The following is a 19,188-nucleotide window of genomic DNA, read 5'->3' as shown; positions in this document are numbered from 1 at the left end:
CCCTGAAAGAAATCTAAAACAAAGCCGTCCTTTTCGAAGAGAAATAATCGTTAAAGTTTGCGGTTCTTGTACAGCACAGTCTCAAGAAATATTTAAAAAAAAATCTAAATATAATAAGAATCTTTATTTTTTATTATATACAATATAACAAAATAATATTTTATTCTTATTCATCGTTTTTAATATAAGATTTACCTTACGGAAAGAACGATTTTGCTAAAGTATATCATAAATTAAATACAGATCTAAAAAACAATTTTGTTGGATCATCAAATTACGTAGAATCTCAAACATGAGCAAAAGTTTTGACAAGTTTAAGCGTTCTACATAATTATTTCAATGGTCCAACGAATAATTTTCAGATTTGTATTTAGTTAAATATTTTTAAATATTTTTAAATATTTTTAAATACTCCAACAAAACGACCTTTCTTTGCAGATTTTTTTTTACTAAATCTGCACGAGGCCATATTTTAGATATCTTTTTTTAAATAAAAATAATCCATTACAAACTAATATTACATTTATATATTATTTCAATCTCTGTAAGTAAACCAAAATTTAATATTAAAAACGTTTTTAATATTTGTCATTCTTTAAATTACTGTCAATAGCACGTAAAAATTCCTGGGATTATCCCCGGAAAATGGGAATATTTGTTCAAAAGTGCCTAAAAAGAAAAAAATTAATTGTCGGTAAATTTAAGTTCAGTCTTGTGCTTCTGCGAACCCTTTAGCTCTTTATATACTGTTATTCTTTATAAACATGTTTGTTAACCGTGAGCTCATCAAAATGGTGATTCATTTTGACAGATTAAATCTGCAGCGAACAACGAGGAGCCAGTCACAGCGTTTGTGGTACCATTGTTAGCTGCGCGACGCTTCTTTCTTCACGATGACCCGGAGAAGGTTGCGATCAGATCGATTCAATTCTTAACTCGTATACGTTGTTCAAAGACTTTTCTACATGAATTTGACACACATAAAAGCAGAAAAGACAGAAAGTAGAAGATCTATTTAGAAAGGTTCTGAATTTTATAATTTTGTTAATGAACTCTTTTTATAACTTTTTTACTCTCATATCACTTACAATATTCTCTTTTTCAATTGGTACGCCTCTAAGCCATTTCTATTTTTAGAAACAGTTCTAATGGACATTTTTCAGGAACGTAAGTTCCAAATCACATTGAATGATATATTTTTTAAATCGATGATTTTTAACAAACATCACCATATTTTCAGTAATACCGAATTCTAGATGTAATGAACGGAACGGAACATATAGAGACACAGAGGTAAGATAATAATTATAACTTTCGTATGTACAGATTGCGACTAATGAGGAAAACTATGCGGTATGAACGCAAGCCGGTCATATGAAAAACTCCAATGTTTTAATGTGTTAATGTCTCGGCCATTGCTTGACTTCGCCACAGACGGAACATGTGCGAATTCTTGGTCTAGGTACGTCATATATCTACCGCGTACAGAAATATGTATTATTTGTCTACACTGCGATTCTAATAGAACTAAAAGATCTCTCTCAGTATAATCTGAGTAATCTCAGAAAACGTTCAACTCACGTTAGAAAAGTTCTATAATGATAAATATTAATTTATTTTCACAGCAGATTTAGAATGCGACATGTATATGAATTATCTATATCGAACGTAGATCAATATTTAGCGAATGTGTGCAAAGTTGGCATATATCCCTGGTAGCAAGTTGTGTCATTTTGTCATCATTTTGACGTCAACTTACCAGGGATATTGGCTATATCATCTGGAGACGCTTTTAACGAGATTTTTTTTATCAAAGAAGGTTCTGTTGAGAAACATCAAATATATGGTTATTTTAATTATCAAATTTCGTCGCTCACACGTCAAATATATACATTAGAAAATTCTCTCTCTTACAACTGAATCGAAAGCAGAAAAGTTTCTCAATAAAAAGCAACGGAGATCCCCAAGATAACGGCATTAGCTAGCTTTTCCTTCCAGCACGCGCGGTAGGATCGAGCCAACTAGAACGGATTAAGGATATAGCGTTTGTTGTAGGCGCATAGATCACGATGATGAGCCGTAACAAGTGCGTGTCGAGCGAGAGGTAGGGCGATCGTATACACGGGCATGGGGTACAAACTACAACCCGTACAACCGCGCGTTTCGAGTGCGTTCGCGCTCGCGTTCGCGCGATCGGCCGAGCGAGTTGGAGGTCGGAGGTGTATATTGGCCATTTCCGCAGGAAGCCCTAGGTAACCTGTAACCGCCATCGAGTTTCTAACTGAACATGCCACGGATCTGTGCTATCGTCTCATAACGCGATGGCATGCCTGCGCTCTGAATTTGCTCGCGCGTCGCGCCCCCAAAATGATAATTCTCGCAGATTTTCCGCTCCCGATCTCGCATCCGATTCCGACCTTTCAGTCTTTCCACAGTGGCTCGCACTGAAGAACGAGAAATGCTAATTCCTTCCAGTAGACATGACGGAAAGTTCTCTCTATTCTCTTAGAGGCGTTCTTCTCATGAATATATGTCTTTCACTAAAAAAAATAAAATTAAACGGAATATAAACAATTTTACAAAGTATTTAAAAATTTAGTTAGATACAGATCTGAAAGTAATTTTGTTGGACTATCAAAATAATTAAATAATTATGAAGGATACTCGAATTGGTTGTTAAATGTCAAATTTTCCAAATTCTTTGGAGTGAAATCTCATTATTTTAGAATAAGATCCACTCCAAAAAATTTATAAAGCCTTTTTGCAGCATTGCTCATTATGTCTAAGTTTTTTATAATTTTTGAATGGTTTAACAAAATTATTTTCATATATCTGTCTACATTTTTAAATACCTTAGCACAGAATTGTTTTTTTAGTGTAAACATTCACTTGTTATCTGTCTTATATAATAATATATTATTTATATTATAATATTATATATTATATTGTTATATATATATATATCCACTGTAATATAGATGAAAAAAAAACAAGAAAACTCTTTAGAAAGACTAATGTAATAAAATAAAATATCATTATCTACTCGAGATACATATAACCGCTTGATAAATTATATATTACACATATTATATGCGGCGTATGATTTATATGATAAAATCAGAGCAATTTCGCCTGAGATAAGATCAATTTATTTTCAATTCAATTTGATACAAAGTATGATAAAATTACTAGTATACTAACTTTATGAACGGAAAAGGAGAGGAGAGGAATTGACTATACAATTGACGGGTTAATTCGCGGTGACTGTTTTGTTTTGCATGCAAAGCAATTGTTGAATGAAAAGAGCGGCTTTTAAGCGCAAGTCGTCTAGACAACGCTAGTTCAGACCAACCCCGCTTTACTCGATACACCATAATTCGGCTCTATTAGACTCAATAAAGTGTATCAGAGAGGAGGAATGCGCGCCCCGAGCCAATGATAAATGCGATGTCCGTTGGACCGTTCGTGCGCCAGAACACACGACGTATGTGGGGTGCGGGTGGACACCTTAATTTAGATTGAACGTAGTTATCGGGATTATCATCACTATCACACGTTTGCACTGGAGGGGAGATCCTTGAAAAAAATAACAACTCAGCTTTAATTAAAACCTGTGAAAAATTGCTGTGCCTGCTTTAAATATACGCTATTTCTATAATAAAGTTATTTACTAAAGATTCTTTATTTTCCAAAAAGGATCTAATTATGAAGTCCTTTTTAAAAACTTTTTAGTATTTGTTATGTTAGTACTTATTTTAAAGAAAACATATGAATTTTTGTACTGTCTTATAATTTTAATGTTCAATCATATTACATGTCTCTGTGCTAATTTTGTCACAATTAAAAATTTTAGACATTTAAAAAAATTATTCTAAAATTTCTGAAAATTCATAAATTTCAGAATTTTTGAGAATTTTGTATAATTTTATAATTTTTTAGAAAATTTTCAGATTTTTTTATACGAATAGAATCCTTTTTGAAAATAGTAAAATAAATTTTAAGAAAGTCTATATTTTTCTAGAGAATTCGTTTTTCTAGATTTATATATGTAAATTATCAAATAAGATTTCTCATTCTGTAATTTTTATAAGAAAACTTATAAAATTTAAAGATATTTAAGATACTTTTTAAAAATTTAAGATATTAAATTTCTTAAAATTCTTAAAATAATACGAGATATAAGAATTATTTTTTTCATAACTGTCGCAATTTTTTCCAGTTCACTTAATTGTCATAAACAGTATGATAAATGTTTGCATAAATTATTAAGAGTCCGCCACAAATCGGACAGCTAAAATCTGTGATACATGATGCGTGTTTAGTTAAGAAAATGTTGCGTACTTTTTAATACCTAATAAATGCTGCATACTTTTTAACAATCCCTGGGGTCGTATTCTTGAAAAATATCGCATGCAAAAATATACAAAGTATATGTGTTACATTAGAGAGAAACCTGAGAGAAGCCATGCCGGCCTTTTTCCTGTTACCTTCGAAATCGCCCGTACACTACCGCCAGTACATCCATTTTCAGTTTGGGAACTACGTGACTACATACATTTTCTGACACTATCGATAAAATCGTCGAAAGTAGACGTAGTTCTTCTCTGTAATATATCCTCAGGACAAAAGCCGACTATCCAGTATCCATAGGAGGGATAGTTTAATGGTCCTTGAATGAAAAACTTTTAATTTCACATCTGCTACATATGTAAATAAAAGTTGTTAAATTTTAATAAATGGAACTGAAAATTCAAACAAGTTAATTTAGTGAATTTTGTTTTGTATATGATATTTGTCTTATACTATCTTATAAAATTACAAAGTTATGTATTTTAATGCAAATTTTCAGACAGTATTTAATAAATATAATTACTAGTATAAATCTCTATAATTATTAACAATTATAGAGACTTTTAATAAATTCACTGTTTTCTAAACATGTATGTTGTCAATTTAAGATATAATTTAGCAAAAACGAGCTATAGAGGCCCTCCACCACCCCCGCCAATTTTATCGGCGGTCCTCTTTTCTTTGTAAGTATACTCACTCATAAAACAAATAAGCTACTAACAAATTTAGTAGCCCGTTTTTGCAGGTAAGTATATCTTTAATTTATTTTTTCTCATAATTTTTATACGAATTGGAACATTTTTCAGAAATACTCAAAAATATTTGGAAAGTTTACATTTTCTCTCAGAATTTTTCATACAAGTGAATTTTGAAATGTTTTGAAATTTTTCTTCCCATAATTTTTAAAAAGTATTTTTAAATTTTTTAGATTTTGTAACATTTTATCAGAAATTATACTTACAAAATCTTAAAAATCTTACGATATTTCATAATTAACATATGACAAATTTTGAAAAAAGATGTATATTTTCTGAGAAATGTTCCAATTGTGTAAAAAATGTGAGAAAGTTATAAAATTATAAAGAAATTCTGAAAAATTATATAGAAATTCTAAAAAATTCTATGAAAAATTCTGAGAAAAATTTTCACCAGAATGGGATACTGATTTTATGATTTATTACTTTTGTCAGAGAGAAAGAGATATAAACGCAAAATGCTGCCGCGCACTGCTATTGCCCTCTGACAAAGTGAATGTAAACTACATAGCAACGTCCACTTTTCTTACGGTACCTTGTCTACTTTTTAAAGCTGGAGATGATAAATCAATATTTGGTTCATACAATTATATGTCATAATCGTGCTACACATGTAACACAATTATATAAATAAAATATTGATTTATCATCTTCAGCTTTGAAAAATGGACGTTGCTATGTTTACATCCACTTTGTCAGAGGGCAGTATTGCGCGGCAGCATTTTGCGATTACAGGTTTTGGTCTGTCATGTTCTCTCTCAGGTTTCTTTGTGGTTACAGCTTCTTTCTGATTATATATATACTATAGATTTTCCTAGTTTTTTCATATGCAATATTTTTTAAGATTTCTGCGATCTGTTACTTTGCAGAATTTTTATTATTCTTATCAATTTAACAATATCAATTTAACAATTTATCAATTTAACTAAAATTACTTATAGATTAAACGGAAGTTATATATTTTATAATTATCTTATTTTACCTCAAAAAAATTATCTTTCTTATATTTCATAATTATTCATTGTATAAGAAAGTGCGCAGATTGAAAATTAAACTACGTTTTCAAAAGAGTTTTCATAAGAACGGTCTCGAAAGAAACAAGTGGGAGAGCAAGAGCATTTGTGAATCGTGAATCACGTTAGTGTGCGTGATAGATCGTACAGGAGTGCACTTCGGAGGTATACAGAAGATTCAAGATGGAAGACGGTGACAATAAAGTGGAAATTGAATTAGGTAAAGATAGGAAGTCATACGCCGGTATACCGGAGGCTGATTTTGTGGTAAGTGCGATTTTATTAATATTCATTTTACATGTACGTATGACTTCGTGTCATACACATTCACAAAATCTGTATTATTATTCTCGTAACTCTCTTGATTTGTTGGAATCGTTCTACAATAAATTTTCGTTAATCATTCTTTCCGTGCGAAAAAGAACATATATATTTCATTACTGTCTAAGAACATTGAGAAGCAACTCTTATTATTTCTATTGACAATAAAAATTCTACATATATATATTTGATCAAAATGTCTATCGATTAATCGAACCTTATATGGTAATAAAAAAAATCATATACGCTATGTTTTATTCTTGTGAATTTGTTATTCTGTTTTCTATTTGCTTTGTTTTTAATTCAAATTGATTTGTATGCTTAAATAAATATATAAATTGCAGAAATATTTTTCTGTTTGCCTTTATTAAACTACTGATAATTATAATTATCTTTTTATTAAATAAAAAATGATATTAAATAAAAAATATATATATTAAATAAAACATGAAATATATATATTTTATAATCATAAAATTAAGTGAATTAAGTTTAAAATCTTACTATAAGTCACTCATGTTGCACAATTTCAGGATGATGTTGAGGCTTTTATGGCAAAGCCAGAAAATGATTCTGTGGACAAAGTACTCAGAAAGCTAGACGAGAGCCATGGAAAATACAAGTTTATGGAATTTAACCTAGTCAACAAACGAAGACGCTTAAAATCACAAATACCAGATCTCGAAAGATCTTTAGAGATGATCGAAAAATTGCAGATTGAGAAAAGTACCTTAGAAACGCAATTTTTATTATCGGAACAAGTTTACGCAAAAGCCATAATACCACCTACCGACAAAGTGTGTTTATGGTTAGGTGCTAATGTCATGCTAGAATATACCTTAGATGATGCCCAAGAAGTGCTGACCAAAAATATTGAGGCGGCCAAGAAGAATTTAGGATATGTAGAGCACGATCTAGATTTTGTTCGAGATCAATATACTACTGTGGAAGTGAATATGGCACGTATCTACAATTGGGAAGTGAAGCGCAGACAAGCAGCAAAACCCACATGAAATTATTAATCTTACTTGTACTCGGATCTGCCTGAACCCAAGAGGTAATTCTCTAAGAATTAAAGAAACATTTTTTTTAATGTATATATATATTTAGCTCATATATATGAGCTGATTTCTTTCGATTGTTAATATTACAATTCTTATTATTTTTTTCATCATATGTTTTGTATATTTCAGAATATCTTCTATATGATGAAGAATGAAATTTGTCAATCACAGCACACTATTGAAATTCGTGGAAAACTAAAAAATAAATTGTAATTCTTCACATACTAATATTTATATACATATTAAAAATGTAATTTTTGTAATTGATTGTAAAAATGTTATCTTTTATCTGTTGCAAATTGATTTTATTTGCAATACATCTATATTACCTAAGTGCTAATAAAACAATTCCACTTTCATTACAACAAAGGCAATAAATGATATTACATTTAAGAATATATGTATTGTAATAAACGTAAAAGAAATATTTATTTGGATTCTCTGAGATCTATTCTGTACAAATAACGCTCCACATTAATAAGTACATATGTCAATTTTTACTTTACATGTAATTTGTCCTTAGAAAAAAAATATGAAAGCTAACAGCTATATTGCGATTTTCTTAATTAAAAAATATGAATGAATGAATATATGTGTAATGGAATGTTTACACAAGTTCAGTAATTTATCTTATATTCTAACTTTAATAAATGTCAATTTATTATTATAGTAACGTCATATTTATCATAGTAAATATAAGGCACATAGACTGACTTTAGAAAAGTCATTGTCCAAAAAAAAAAAAGACTAGCATGAACTCTGGTCGAAGATATGTTATTCATAATGATTACTCGGCCTGTACTTCATCCTTTTGTTCATACTTTGCTAATTTTGATTGCAGTTCGACAATTTTAGCTTTGGACTCCTCTAATTCTTTCTTCAAGATATCAAATTCCGAAGGATCCATAATACCACCAAGATTCTTACGTATATAACTATAGTACAGATAAGGAAATAACTGATATTTTTTCATAATCATTCACTATTAGAAAGCAAATATTTTTTCATTCAAAAAGAGAAGTATAAAAGTTACAATAAATTAATGTTTTAATATCCATTTCTATCAATGTAGATTAATTTTAACCTCATTAAACTCGCTTTTATCTTTTTCTAATTCTAAGGCTGGTATTTATAGTCTATTCTTATTTCAAGACCGTCTTAAGTAATGTCTTAAGATGTTAATACAGCCCTCTGATTGGTTCACACCTCAAGACAAAACTTAAGACAGTCTTGAATATAAGAACTATGAATATTGACCTAAAAATTAAAAAAAGATGAGTAAATTAAATCATTAATTGATTAAAGTTAATCTGCATTGATAGACGTAGACAAAAGATCTGATTCCATCAATGCAAGATGAACTTTAATTAAATTGAACCAACATTAAGGTTAATTTTACATGTTTTTGATCATACTGATGGAACCAGGCTTAAGTATATATGAATAACAACTTAAATATCTTTCTCTCTTGAAGCATCTTAAGTATCTTTGATTTTAAATTGAACAATTCTGTTAAACAACATTGATTTTTTGTTGAGAATAAGAAAAGGATACTCTAAGGCATCGGTTGGCTTTTCAGTCTCTTCATAGAGTGAGACAAGTATTTTTGTGAGGGCATCCATAACACCAGCTCTCTCCAGATACTTGCGAAATTCCTCTCGTTTGGCAGTGACAGACTATAAAGCAAAAAGAAATTCATTATTCCAAGAATAAAATGAAACATAATCAATCATAATTGATGAATTAAATTAATCTAATACAAAACATATATTAAGTCAAGATGTTTCTTTCAGCTAAATTGCTTGTATTTCATCTTTCCTCTTTTTCTCTTCATGTAAAAAAAAAGAGAAAAGATGAGTACAAGTTTAGCTGAAAAGTCTGTAAATATATTATACGATTTACAAAAAATATCTGAATTTTATAAATAATCCACATGGATAAGTAAGGTATTTTTCATTCTCATTTCTCTGAGATCTTCATAAAGATTAAACCACATAAAGGACAAGTTTTTTTAATTCAACTGATCAAACGCATTATGCCACAAACGTGCTTTTTACAAACAAAATTATATTTGCGTACAATGCGATATATCAATCGATGAAATAAGAAACTTGCCCAAACTAGCATAGAGGGCTGTTTGTCTGGAATAACCCATTCCATGTCTATCACACAACATTCTTTCTATACCGAAATAATTTCTGATTCATTTCTATCGTCTAATAACCATTGTAATATTTTTCGAAAAGAAGAAAAACATCGAATTTAATAACATTTAACATCAGTAACAGCAAATAAATGTACGATACGAACATAAAATTATGGCCGATGTTAGAACGTTACAAAAATAAAACGGTATGTAAAATGACGCTTGCATCCGTTCAAATCCGGTACAAACACGAGGCGGGCAATTTATCCTAAAGAGTGACAGATTAAACGACTAAAGATTAATATTAATGAGATAATTACCATTATAACGAATTTCCAAACGGCCTTTTCGCTCGGGATTCTCTTGAAAAACGCAATTCGAGAGATATAGCTTACTAACAATGGGTGAAAGCTGAGACAAAACGATCAAAGCCAAATTAGCGCCTGTCTCTTATCACGCCATAAACATAATATGGCTAGAGTCGGCTAGATCCGCTAGATAGGACATGAGATATGGAGTCACCGTCGTCACTGAAGAGTGGCGATCGTATAATTTTTCCCTAGAAAAGAAAATGCGAAAATTTCACACGACTTGACCATTGACAAGATACTATCAACAGAGAGAAACTAGAGAGTCTCCATGGAAGAGAGATAATAAACTGCATCACGTGACCCGTCTCCTCTGATTGGATCTTTGACTATAATGAACTGCCAGTAGTCAAGTTCAGATGTATCGCCAAGCTGAAAGATTAGGCTCCGTTCCGGACAGTAATTTTCTGCGGGAGTAGAAAGTTTTGACTATAGTATATGCACGTTTATGGTGTGCAACAGTCAGTAAAGGATTTCTATTTTCTGAAGAGACTATGCAAATAATTTTAGAATCCATTAATTTGCATGGTACTTAAATCGGAAAATAGAAGAAGAAAAAAAACGGTCAGTAACGGTCAACTTTCGCATTTGAACTTTTACTGTTCGGAGCGGAGCCTAACAATCTTTAGTCAACTTCAGTTCGGCGACACCGAGAGTATGCATTTCTATAGCAAATATGAGGGACTAGTAGCTCATGTGTTTATGGTCAAAGGATTGGATACGAGCATCAAAGCTCCATAAGCATAAAAGAGATTGGAAAAGATTGATCACATGACCCCCATTTTGATTGGATATGGTTATTCACGTAATGCAATTTGCCACTCTATCTCTTGGAGGCTCTTTAAAGCCGGCATTTGTAGTCAGTTCTTATATTCAAATCGCTTTAAGTTCAGTCTTAAGATGTCACGAACCAATCAGAAAGCATTAGCGTCTTAAGACATTTAATATGGTCTTGAAATAAGAATTGACTATAAATATCAGCCTAAGAGAACCTTGAGAGAGCTCATGTCGGCTTTTTTCCTGTTATCATCGAAATCGCCCGGACACTACCGCCATATATCTATTTTCAGTTTTTGGGAACTACGTGACTACATACATTTGATACTATTGATAAAATCGTATTATCGAAAGTAGATGTGGTTCGTCTCTACACTAAATCCTCAGGACAAAAGCGTGTCGACTATTCATAGAACCGATAGTTTAGGTCTGGATCCACAGTAGGTGTTTTAAGCCTTAAGTCGTAAGAAATTAATCAACTACAATCGAATGCAAAGAGAATAATTGATTGTGATTCGTCCATTTCTTATAATTTAAGACTTAAAAATCTATTATAGATCCGGGGTAATGGGTCCTTAAACGAAAAAATTTTAATTTTGCATCTCCTATACTGTTAGACATGTTTTTAAATTTCATTAAATTTTAAGTTACACAATTTGAACTTAATTCTATAACATTACATTAAATTTAATATATTTATAACCAAAAAGTATATTTGTGTACATAAAATTTAATGTATTTTTTATGAAAATTTATGAAATTTAATGTACTTTTTATAAAATTTTATTAAAAGTACATTAAATTTTATAAATTTAATGTACATGTTCATTACATTTAAGTAATTACTGTAATTTAATTTTCAGTTAAATCATTCATTAATTTTAATTTCGTTTATAATTATGAGTTTTATTTACATATAAAAGAAGCTCGTGATTATATTTCTAACAGTGTACATATGTAAATAAAAGTAGTTGAATTTTAATAAATGAAATTAAGAATTTAAACAAGTTAATTTAGTAAATTTTTCTTATAAAATTACAAAGTTATGTTTCTTAATGCAAATTTTCAGTAAATGATTCTGTCATTCACGTCTTATTCTAAAATAAAAGCGTTATTTAATATTCATTATTTTAAATAACACTTCTAACTTATTTCTTATTTAATATTTTAAATCAGTTTTCGGACACTATTTTAAATTTAAAATTTTTTTAAACAAGACTTTTAAGTTTTTTTTTATCGATTCCTACGATTTTATATTTTAAATAAGTTTCTAAAATTTATTTTATATTTTTTTATCTTAAATAAGTCGTAACAGTTATTTTACCAAGCCATGAGAGATCGGCATTATACATAAGTTTAAAGAATTTTTGAAACACAGAATAATTTACAGCAACAGTAGTGTCATAAATTAATTTTTTAATTAAAAAATTAAATAATGATTAACAAAATATTTAATACTTTTAACCAAAGCTGTATTGAGCCCAAATTGTTTTACAATATTAAGAAAATTGAATATATCTTTAATAGAAGGAATAAGGAATAACGATTTTAATCTATTAAAAATCAGGTACATCGGTTTCTGATAGGTTGAAATTGTTATTCCTTATTTCTAATTCCTTACTCTTACTATTGTGTCTGCACTCTTTTTAGTTTATGATTTATTATTGTATTGTACAATAGCATGTATATAATAAGTTATAATTAATAAGTTATATATATAAAATACTTTTATAAATAAGTATTAAATAAGTACATTTATGTCCAATTCTACCAATGTAGATTAATCTCGATATAGTTTAATTTTAATCTTTTTTTTATTTTAAAAATTAGAAATTGATAAAAAGTAATTTAAACCAAGATTAAAGTTAATGTGCATTATAGTTGTCCAAAGACTTATATAGATAATTAAACTAAGTTGTAGCTATAAGTATAATTTTAACTAAAAAAATCAGATATTTTTTTTAAATATTTGAAAAACAAATTTTTTTTATATAAGAATGAAAAAAAAATATATAGTTAACATTCATCTTTTCATCACTGTAGAAAAATTACTCAAATTCGATCGAAGTAATATAAAATTAAACACGATTACAATTTAAAGAAACCAAACGTTCGTGATTTCGCGCGCCATAAACTGATTGAACTGAACTTGCGCGCACCGCGCACATAATCAAGATGGTGGGCCATCAGCAGCGGGTGTCTGGTTTATCATCATCGTGCTTCGAAATTAATCGCGAAATGCGGTGTTAAGTTGCGATTTAACTACATGCACAACAACTCTGTCGTTTTCCTAAAGGAAAAAAAAAGCTGTGCTTGATGTGGCGCGAATTTTGGTCGCGTGCGCTTCTGACGTGCGCGATTGGTGCTTGTTCGATTATCGGCGACTTTGAGCTGAAGTGGTTGAAGTACGACAAGAATGAGTCGGCGCGCGCGGTGCTTGACAATGCGACGCACGCGACGGTGGGTGGCCTCACGTGGATGTTAATTGTCGTCCTTTCGCGGAAGTCGATTATGCCTAATTTAAATAGTATATTTTCCTGCTTTCTATTGGCGTCCTTCGTTGATCTGGATCACTTTATCACGGCGCGTAGTTGGCATATCCATGTGAGTACCACAAACAAAGCGTTCGAAAATTAACTTCGAAATTTGGATGAGTGATAAGCGGAGTGTATATTTTAACGATGACGATGTAATTAGTTTTTATATACTTTCTAGTAAAATATAGGAATTAATTATATTTAAATAAATTTATTAATAATACGGGTTTAAAATTTTCTTTCATTAAATTAAACTCGTATGACGTTTGCTTTAATTTTAATTTTTATTACATTCTAATTTTAATTTTTAATCTAGAATTTTTATTTTAAATTAAATTACAAAACAAAAAATATACATTGAAAGTTACAAAACAATTTGGAAATTATTTTTTAATGTAATAAAATTATTAAACAAGTGTCAAATCGAGTTACTGAAAAAATGTTATATATAAAAATGGTATATATAATAACTGTAAATATTCAATAGTAAAAGAAAGAAATTTGTATCTTTTAATTTACAATTTATAACTTTTATCTCAACAAAAGTTATCACTGTGACTAAAAAAAAATCGCAGAAATTTATGAGGAAAATGTCTAAAAATATTATTTTATTTCATATATTTCTAATTCTTGTTTTTTATTTTTATGTACATGTATGTATGTATATATATATGTGTGTGTGTGTGTGTGTGTGTGTGTGTGTGTGTGTGTGTGTGTGTGTGTGTGTGTGTGTGTGTGTGTGTGTGTGTGTGTGTATTTACATATCTGCGCATATAAATCTCTATTTTTTCTAATCTTAGCTTTTATTATTTTTTCAGGATGCCACGCATTTACAAAAACGGCCTTTCTTACATTGCACCACCATTCCTATTTTATTATGGATATTTTTTATCTTACTCTCCAATACCTTCCATTCTCCTCTAATGGAACACATTTCCTGGGTGATATTGGCTGCCTTCCTGAGTCACCATATACGAGATGGTACCAGAAGAGGTTTGTGGTTTTATCCCTTCGGATCTACCCGTCCTATTCCCTACTATTTATACGTAAGTCTTTGTATGTCCCTTCCTTACATACTACATTGGCTTATGAGTCTGCACACATTTGCGCCGAAGAATAACAACAATATTATACTTATCGATGTATGAGACATATTTTAGAACACGCATATTGTATACCGAGTGTACAAACAATCGGACACCTTTTTATAGGTGTATGTATAAGAGCTATTATTTTGGGTGCTTTCCAGCAAGAGATACAGATGACACAGTGTAACACAATGAATCATTACATCCTTGTTATTTGCTGATGTTAAACAAAAATGACATAATCACTGTGTCATACTGCATTGTTTGCTGGAAAACACATTAATATCTTGTACAGTAGCAGTTTAATATTGATATTCCTAATTTATAAAATCGAAGATGAGAGAAGAAAAATTAAGATTGGGCTCTCTAGAAGAAATAGATATGAAAATATTTTTTATTGAATTAAACACTTATAATGTTTGCTTTAATAAAATTTTAATTCTAAATTTAATTATTTAAAAAGACATTTTTAATAATTATCAGTTAGATATATTATGTCTTCCAATTAAATTTCGTAGTCATACTAGTGATCAATGTGATTATAACGTATCTTATTTGTTTTATTCGAATAGGATATTTCTAACAATAAGCGTATTTCAGTTTATTAAGAAAAAAAAAAAGAACCAAATTAAAAAAAAAATTTAATATATTATTTGTTTCATATTTTTCTTTTCTTAATAAACTGGAATATGCTTATTGTTAGAAACATTTTATTCGAAAGAATATAGAAGATAATAGATATTATCTAATATATATTAATATTTTCGAAACATTGTTATTAGGGTTTGTGTGGATTGTTTTATATATCTTTATATAATAAATGTACATACACATGTACATAATATTACGTAATGATATGCTCTTACTTAATTTTGTATAATAATCACAAGTGATTAAATACAGTTGTGATGTTTAACAGTGATGCAATATGCATGACAACAACTGTTATATCGTCGCTCGTCTGAGCGAAAGGGAAAGTCGGAATAAAATTTTTCCAAGTTGCGGATGGCAACTCGGTTTAACACATCCGTGTATACATGATGTATACATATTTACAACTGCAACGTGTCGTTGCAGCTGTGTGTAGTTTATGGACGAATCCCACGTGCGTTTGTTTTCTATGCCTGCACGTTCAATATGCTGTTTATTTTTAATGTTTTTTCCTGACATACTCAGGTACTTTGAAGTATTCTCAGCGCCTGCAGAGTGGAATATAATTTTATGATCAATAATAAATAGAACTATTTAACGCTCATGCGTTAATAATAATTAGCGTTAATAATAATTAATAATAAGCGAAGTGTGACTTATATTCTCATCTCTATTTTTAAATGACTAATTCTTACGCACTTTAAAGTGAATCCTATTTTTTCTCGAAACTACTGTATCCTGTTTACACTATTAATTTATTTAGCTGAGATTTTATCTCTTTTATTGACATACTCGATACTGATATTTGAGTGACTGTAGAAATAAAATCAATAAATCGTTTTAAATCCCCCTCAAAAAAATCTCCGCTTGAAAGCTTATGATATCCGTATCTTTGTGATATGAAGTATCTAAAAATTTAGCAAGATGTATATCTGAAAATAAGTGTGGACCATCAAAATAAGGATATTAATAATGCTGTAAAAAAGTTTGACGTTCTAGCAACCAGCTTAAATGCCAATATATAATTATTTTGGTATACGTATAATTTTCAGATCCATATATACATCTCTCAATTTGTATACATACTTCAGCAAAACCATTCTTTCCCCCCGCCCCAACATTATCGCACGATACGATACAGAATTTTAAATGGTCCTCTCGCAAAAGAATAATTTATTTGAATGAATGTTAGCAGAATTATCGATGTCTGGTGAACTAGCAAGAATTATCGATGTATTATGCAACCGCGAGAATTCTTGCCTAGGTGCAGGACACCACGCAGGGACTCGTCTTTGTGGGTGAGAGCACGGAGGAGGCACGGATGCCCCCGCGGTGACACGCAAGTTGCACACGTGTGTACACACGCCCGCTGGAAGGGGTTTACTTATCAGCATTCGGTGTTGCTTAGCTGGCACTGCCGGCTTCACTTCACCTCTCGACGGTCTTGCTTAGTGCTCGTTTAACTAGCTGATCGTGCCGCACCTGTCGGACAAAGATCGCCGAACCGTCTGATTACAACGGATAATTTGTCGCGCGGAGATTCGGGAATCACTATCGCGTTATCCTTCGCGCGTTTTTCTCGTCCATCTCTTTGTCTTTCTCTTCCTTTCTTTCGTTTTTTTTTAGAACTTTAATAACAATTCCATTGATTGCCATTATTATTTCTCGACAATCACTAGCGTTAGTTTCTTTTGTGGATTCTTCGAGTGAAACTTTTTTTCGCAATTGATTGGAGGACCGCGAATATCCTGATTGCAATTTACCAATATTTTGGGAATCCATAATGTCATCGTGTTCTGATAAATACACGAACAGATCACGATAACGCACTGATATCCGGTATCTTGAGCGAACGCGATATTTTATATCGACAACGCCGCGAACAAGGCATGACAAGACCGGTGTTCGTGGATTCGGCTGGTTGATTCATACACAAGATGGTAAGTAAAACACGGTAGTTTCTCCCACTTTTCGATGTTTACGTATCTCTAGATTCCGAGGTCGATCGTACGGTCCCTGACCGCAAATTGTCCCCGCAAATACGCTCAAGGTATCACGTGCAACAGTTTCTCTTTCCTTTTTTTCCGGCAAAATTCCTAGTCGTGTTTTGCTCGAGTGACGTAAACAGTGTATCAGTTTATAGATCATTTTGTGTGATACATAGTTATGCCTACGTAGCTTCATGGCAAAATTGATATTTTTTGGTTTATCTTTATCTGCGGTAAGTCCCATATTTGACGATATTTGTGCTGACAACAAAAAATCAGATAGAATACACACACACACACACACACACACACACACACACACACACACACACACACACAATTATACGTAATTGCAATTTTTTTAAATATTTGCAAAAATGTATTTCAACTTTATAGAAAAGTATGTTGTATGTATATCTAATACATAATATCTAATACATAATTTAATATACACTCATCCGCAAACATTGGACATCATATTCATCTGTTTTTTTGCGGGTAAATAGTCATATATATATATTTCCATATATACATATACATATATATATATGTACAAATATACATAATAATTTATTTTTATCAAATTTTTTTTAGTAAAATTTGTTAGAGTCTTAATTATTAATACAATTAGAACACATAATACGTTATCTTGAATAGAATTATCTGATAATTTTCCATATCACCGAACAAATATTCTTTTAATGTCTCATCAGTTAATTAGTCTTATGATAAGATCATATATATCAATTAATTTTCAGATATACGCGGTTAAAAAAGAAAACGTCTAAAGCTCATGCAACCATTCGCAATTGATCGCACCTTTTCTTTCAATTACTCCCTCGCTTTTTCTCTCAGACAAAATATAAGATATTTATAGATTCTAGTAGATCTCGTATCATAATTGATCACGTCCGTTCGCAGACCTCGTTATTAGAGATGCAGCTATGTGCACGCAAGGTCGGATTTGTGCAAATGTTGAATCGAGAAACACATGAAGTAGATATTCACGAGATAAATATATTCTGATTAAGGAGATAAACAATAGCGTCACACAATAATGATTCGAGAAAAGCGTGTTAATTCGCCATTCTTGGTATTGTTAGCAATCGTTTTGATATTGGAATTATAAATTCTGTTTACGAAACCTCGAGGAAACGACTATCGACCACACGTATAACAGAAATTCCATCCTACGATCTTGCATTCTCGTTTCCGATAACCAAGTTACTTGAAACTGTCGCTTCATCGCTTTAATTAACGCTTATATGTCAAAATCAAGACGTATGAATTTTATCGCGATGCGTAGATAAGTAGAACATTCTGAGCATCTACAATACAGGGTGTTTCTGAAATAACGCCTACTAATCATACAGTGTTGTTCCTAATAAAAGACTGAATCGAAAAGTCCTCTACCATTTTGCAATTTTCGCAATATTTTTTTTTATAATTACTCAATGAGCAAAATGTCTAAAATCGACGTGTTAAAGACAACTTTAAGATATCTTTAAGAATTCTTTAAGAAATATCTTCAAAATATTTCACAAAGAACACACTAAAAGATATGTTAAAATTGTCTTATACATCGATTTTATCTGTTTATTCGATAATGTTTAGAAATTAATATCTCGTTAATCATTGCGAAAATTGCAAAATGATAGACAACTCTTCAACTCAGTTTTTTTATTAGGAATACCACTGTATGATTAGTGGACGTTATTTCAGAAACACCTTGTATATTAGCAAACAATCCTCAGTTCTCATATAATTCAAATTTAATTTTTTTTTTTTTTTTTGCGAAAAAGTGACTGTAAAAGTGTCTCTTCTTTCTAGGAAATCGAGGATTTGACGCTATATTTTTACATTGCATGCGGTATCTTTGCCGGTGCGTTTATCTTACTTTTCGTTTTGGTGACCGTGCTATTCGTGAAAGTAAATCGATTATCCGAGGACGGGTGAGTAACACAGCCTTTTTGTCAGCTGATAATTGGGGCGCCAATTGAAGGTTTTGGTTGCATAATCCAAAGACATTAAATATTTACCAAATATTAATTATGCTTATCATCAGTAAATATTGATTAACGTTACTCACATTCTCTATTTCATCGGTGACAGACATATACTTTATTGCAT

General features: G+C 30.7%; 4 protein-coding genes across 6 annotated transcripts in view; 3 read left to right on the top strand and 1 right to left on the bottom strand.

Moving 5' to 3' along the window:
* The first annotated feature begins 6,135 nt into the window (after positions 1 to 6,135).
* Positions 6,136 to 7,699, top strand: LOC108755013 (prefoldin subunit 3). The gene is made up of 3 exons (XM_018497718.1): positions 6,136 to 6,385; positions 6,973 to 7,496; positions 7,633 to 7,699. Exons 1-2 carry the CDS (start codon positions 6,302 to 6,304, stop codon positions 7,450 to 7,452), a joined length of 564 nt encoding a protein of 187 aa, XP_018353220.1. The 5' UTR covers positions 6,136 to 6,301; the 3' UTR covers positions 7,453 to 7,496; positions 7,633 to 7,699.
* Positions 7,700 to 7,936: 237 nt separating this feature from the next.
* On the bottom strand, positions 7,937 to 10,228 carry LOC108755132 (C-Myc-binding protein). Its single transcript, XM_018497963.1, has 3 exons — positions 9,970 to 10,228; positions 9,058 to 9,179; positions 7,937 to 8,438 (listed from the first exon to the last, which is right to left on the bottom strand). The coding sequence occupies exons 1-3, from the start codon at positions 9,970 to 9,972 to the stop codon at positions 8,291 to 8,293; spliced, it is 273 nt and encodes a 90-aa protein (XP_018353465.1). The 5' UTR covers positions 9,973 to 10,228; the 3' UTR covers positions 7,937 to 8,290.
* A 2,759-nt stretch (positions 10,229 to 12,987) lies between these two features.
* Positions 12,988 to 14,767, top strand: LOC108755130 (transmembrane protein C5orf28). Its single transcript, XM_018497958.1, has 2 exons — positions 12,988 to 13,398; positions 14,150 to 14,767. Exons 1-2 carry the CDS (start codon positions 13,111 to 13,113, stop codon positions 14,477 to 14,479), a joined length of 618 nt encoding a protein of 205 aa, XP_018353460.1. The 5' UTR covers positions 12,988 to 13,110; the 3' UTR covers positions 14,480 to 14,767.
* LOC108755131 overlaps positions 14,295 to 19,188 on the top strand; it is a 6,449-nt gene continuing 1,555 nt past the window's right edge. The window contains exons 1-2 of one of the 3 annotated variants that reach the window (XM_018497960.1): positions 14,295 to 14,324; positions 18,889 to 19,010. In XM_018497960.1, the coding sequence (XP_018353462.1) occupies positions 14,310 to 14,324; positions 18,889 to 19,010 (137 nt within the window). In that variant the 5' untranslated portion in view covers positions 14,295 to 14,309. Of the gene's footprint in view, positions 14,325 to 16,709; positions 17,011 to 17,237; positions 17,292 to 18,888; positions 19,011 to 19,188 lie in introns of those variants that run through there. The other 2 variants (XM_018497962.1, XM_018497959.1) reach the window with 2 other exon arrangements.

This window comes from Trachymyrmex septentrionalis, unplaced genomic scaffold (genome assembly GCF_001594115.1).
Source record: "Trachymyrmex septentrionalis isolate Tsep2-gDNA-1 unplaced genomic scaffold, Tsep1.0 scaffold83, whole genome shotgun sequence".
In the NCBI taxonomy this organism is placed as follows: Eukaryota; Metazoa; Arthropoda; class Insecta; order Hymenoptera; family Formicidae; genus Trachymyrmex; species Trachymyrmex septentrionalis.
The sequence above is the reverse complement of the archived record's forward strand: the minus strand, read 5'-3'. Positions and strand labels throughout refer to the sequence as shown.

Excerpts from the sequence above, each read along its gene's own strand:
- LOC108755132 (XM_018497963.1), bottom strand. Across the intron at positions 8,439-9,057 it reads AAGCCAACCGATGCCTTAGA|TTATATACGTAAGAATCTTG; the intron begins GTATCCTTTTCT and ends TCTGTACTATAG.
- LOC108755130 (XM_018497958.1), top strand. The coding sequence starts at position 13,111 with ATGTGGCGCGAATTTTGGTCGCGTGCGCTTCTGACGTGCGCGATTGGT. Across the intron at positions 13,399-14,149 it reads CGCGTAGTTGGCATATCCAT|GATGCCACGCATTTACAAAA; the intron begins GTGAGTACCACA and ends TTATTTTTTCAG.
- LOC108755013 (XM_018497718.1), top strand. The coding sequence starts at position 6,302 with ATGGAAGACGGTGACAATAAAGTGGAAATTGAATTAGGTAAAGATAGG. Across the intron at positions 6,386-6,972 it reads TACCGGAGGCTGATTTTGTG|GATGATGTTGAGGCTTTTAT; the intron begins GTAAGTGCGATT and ends GCACAATTTCAG.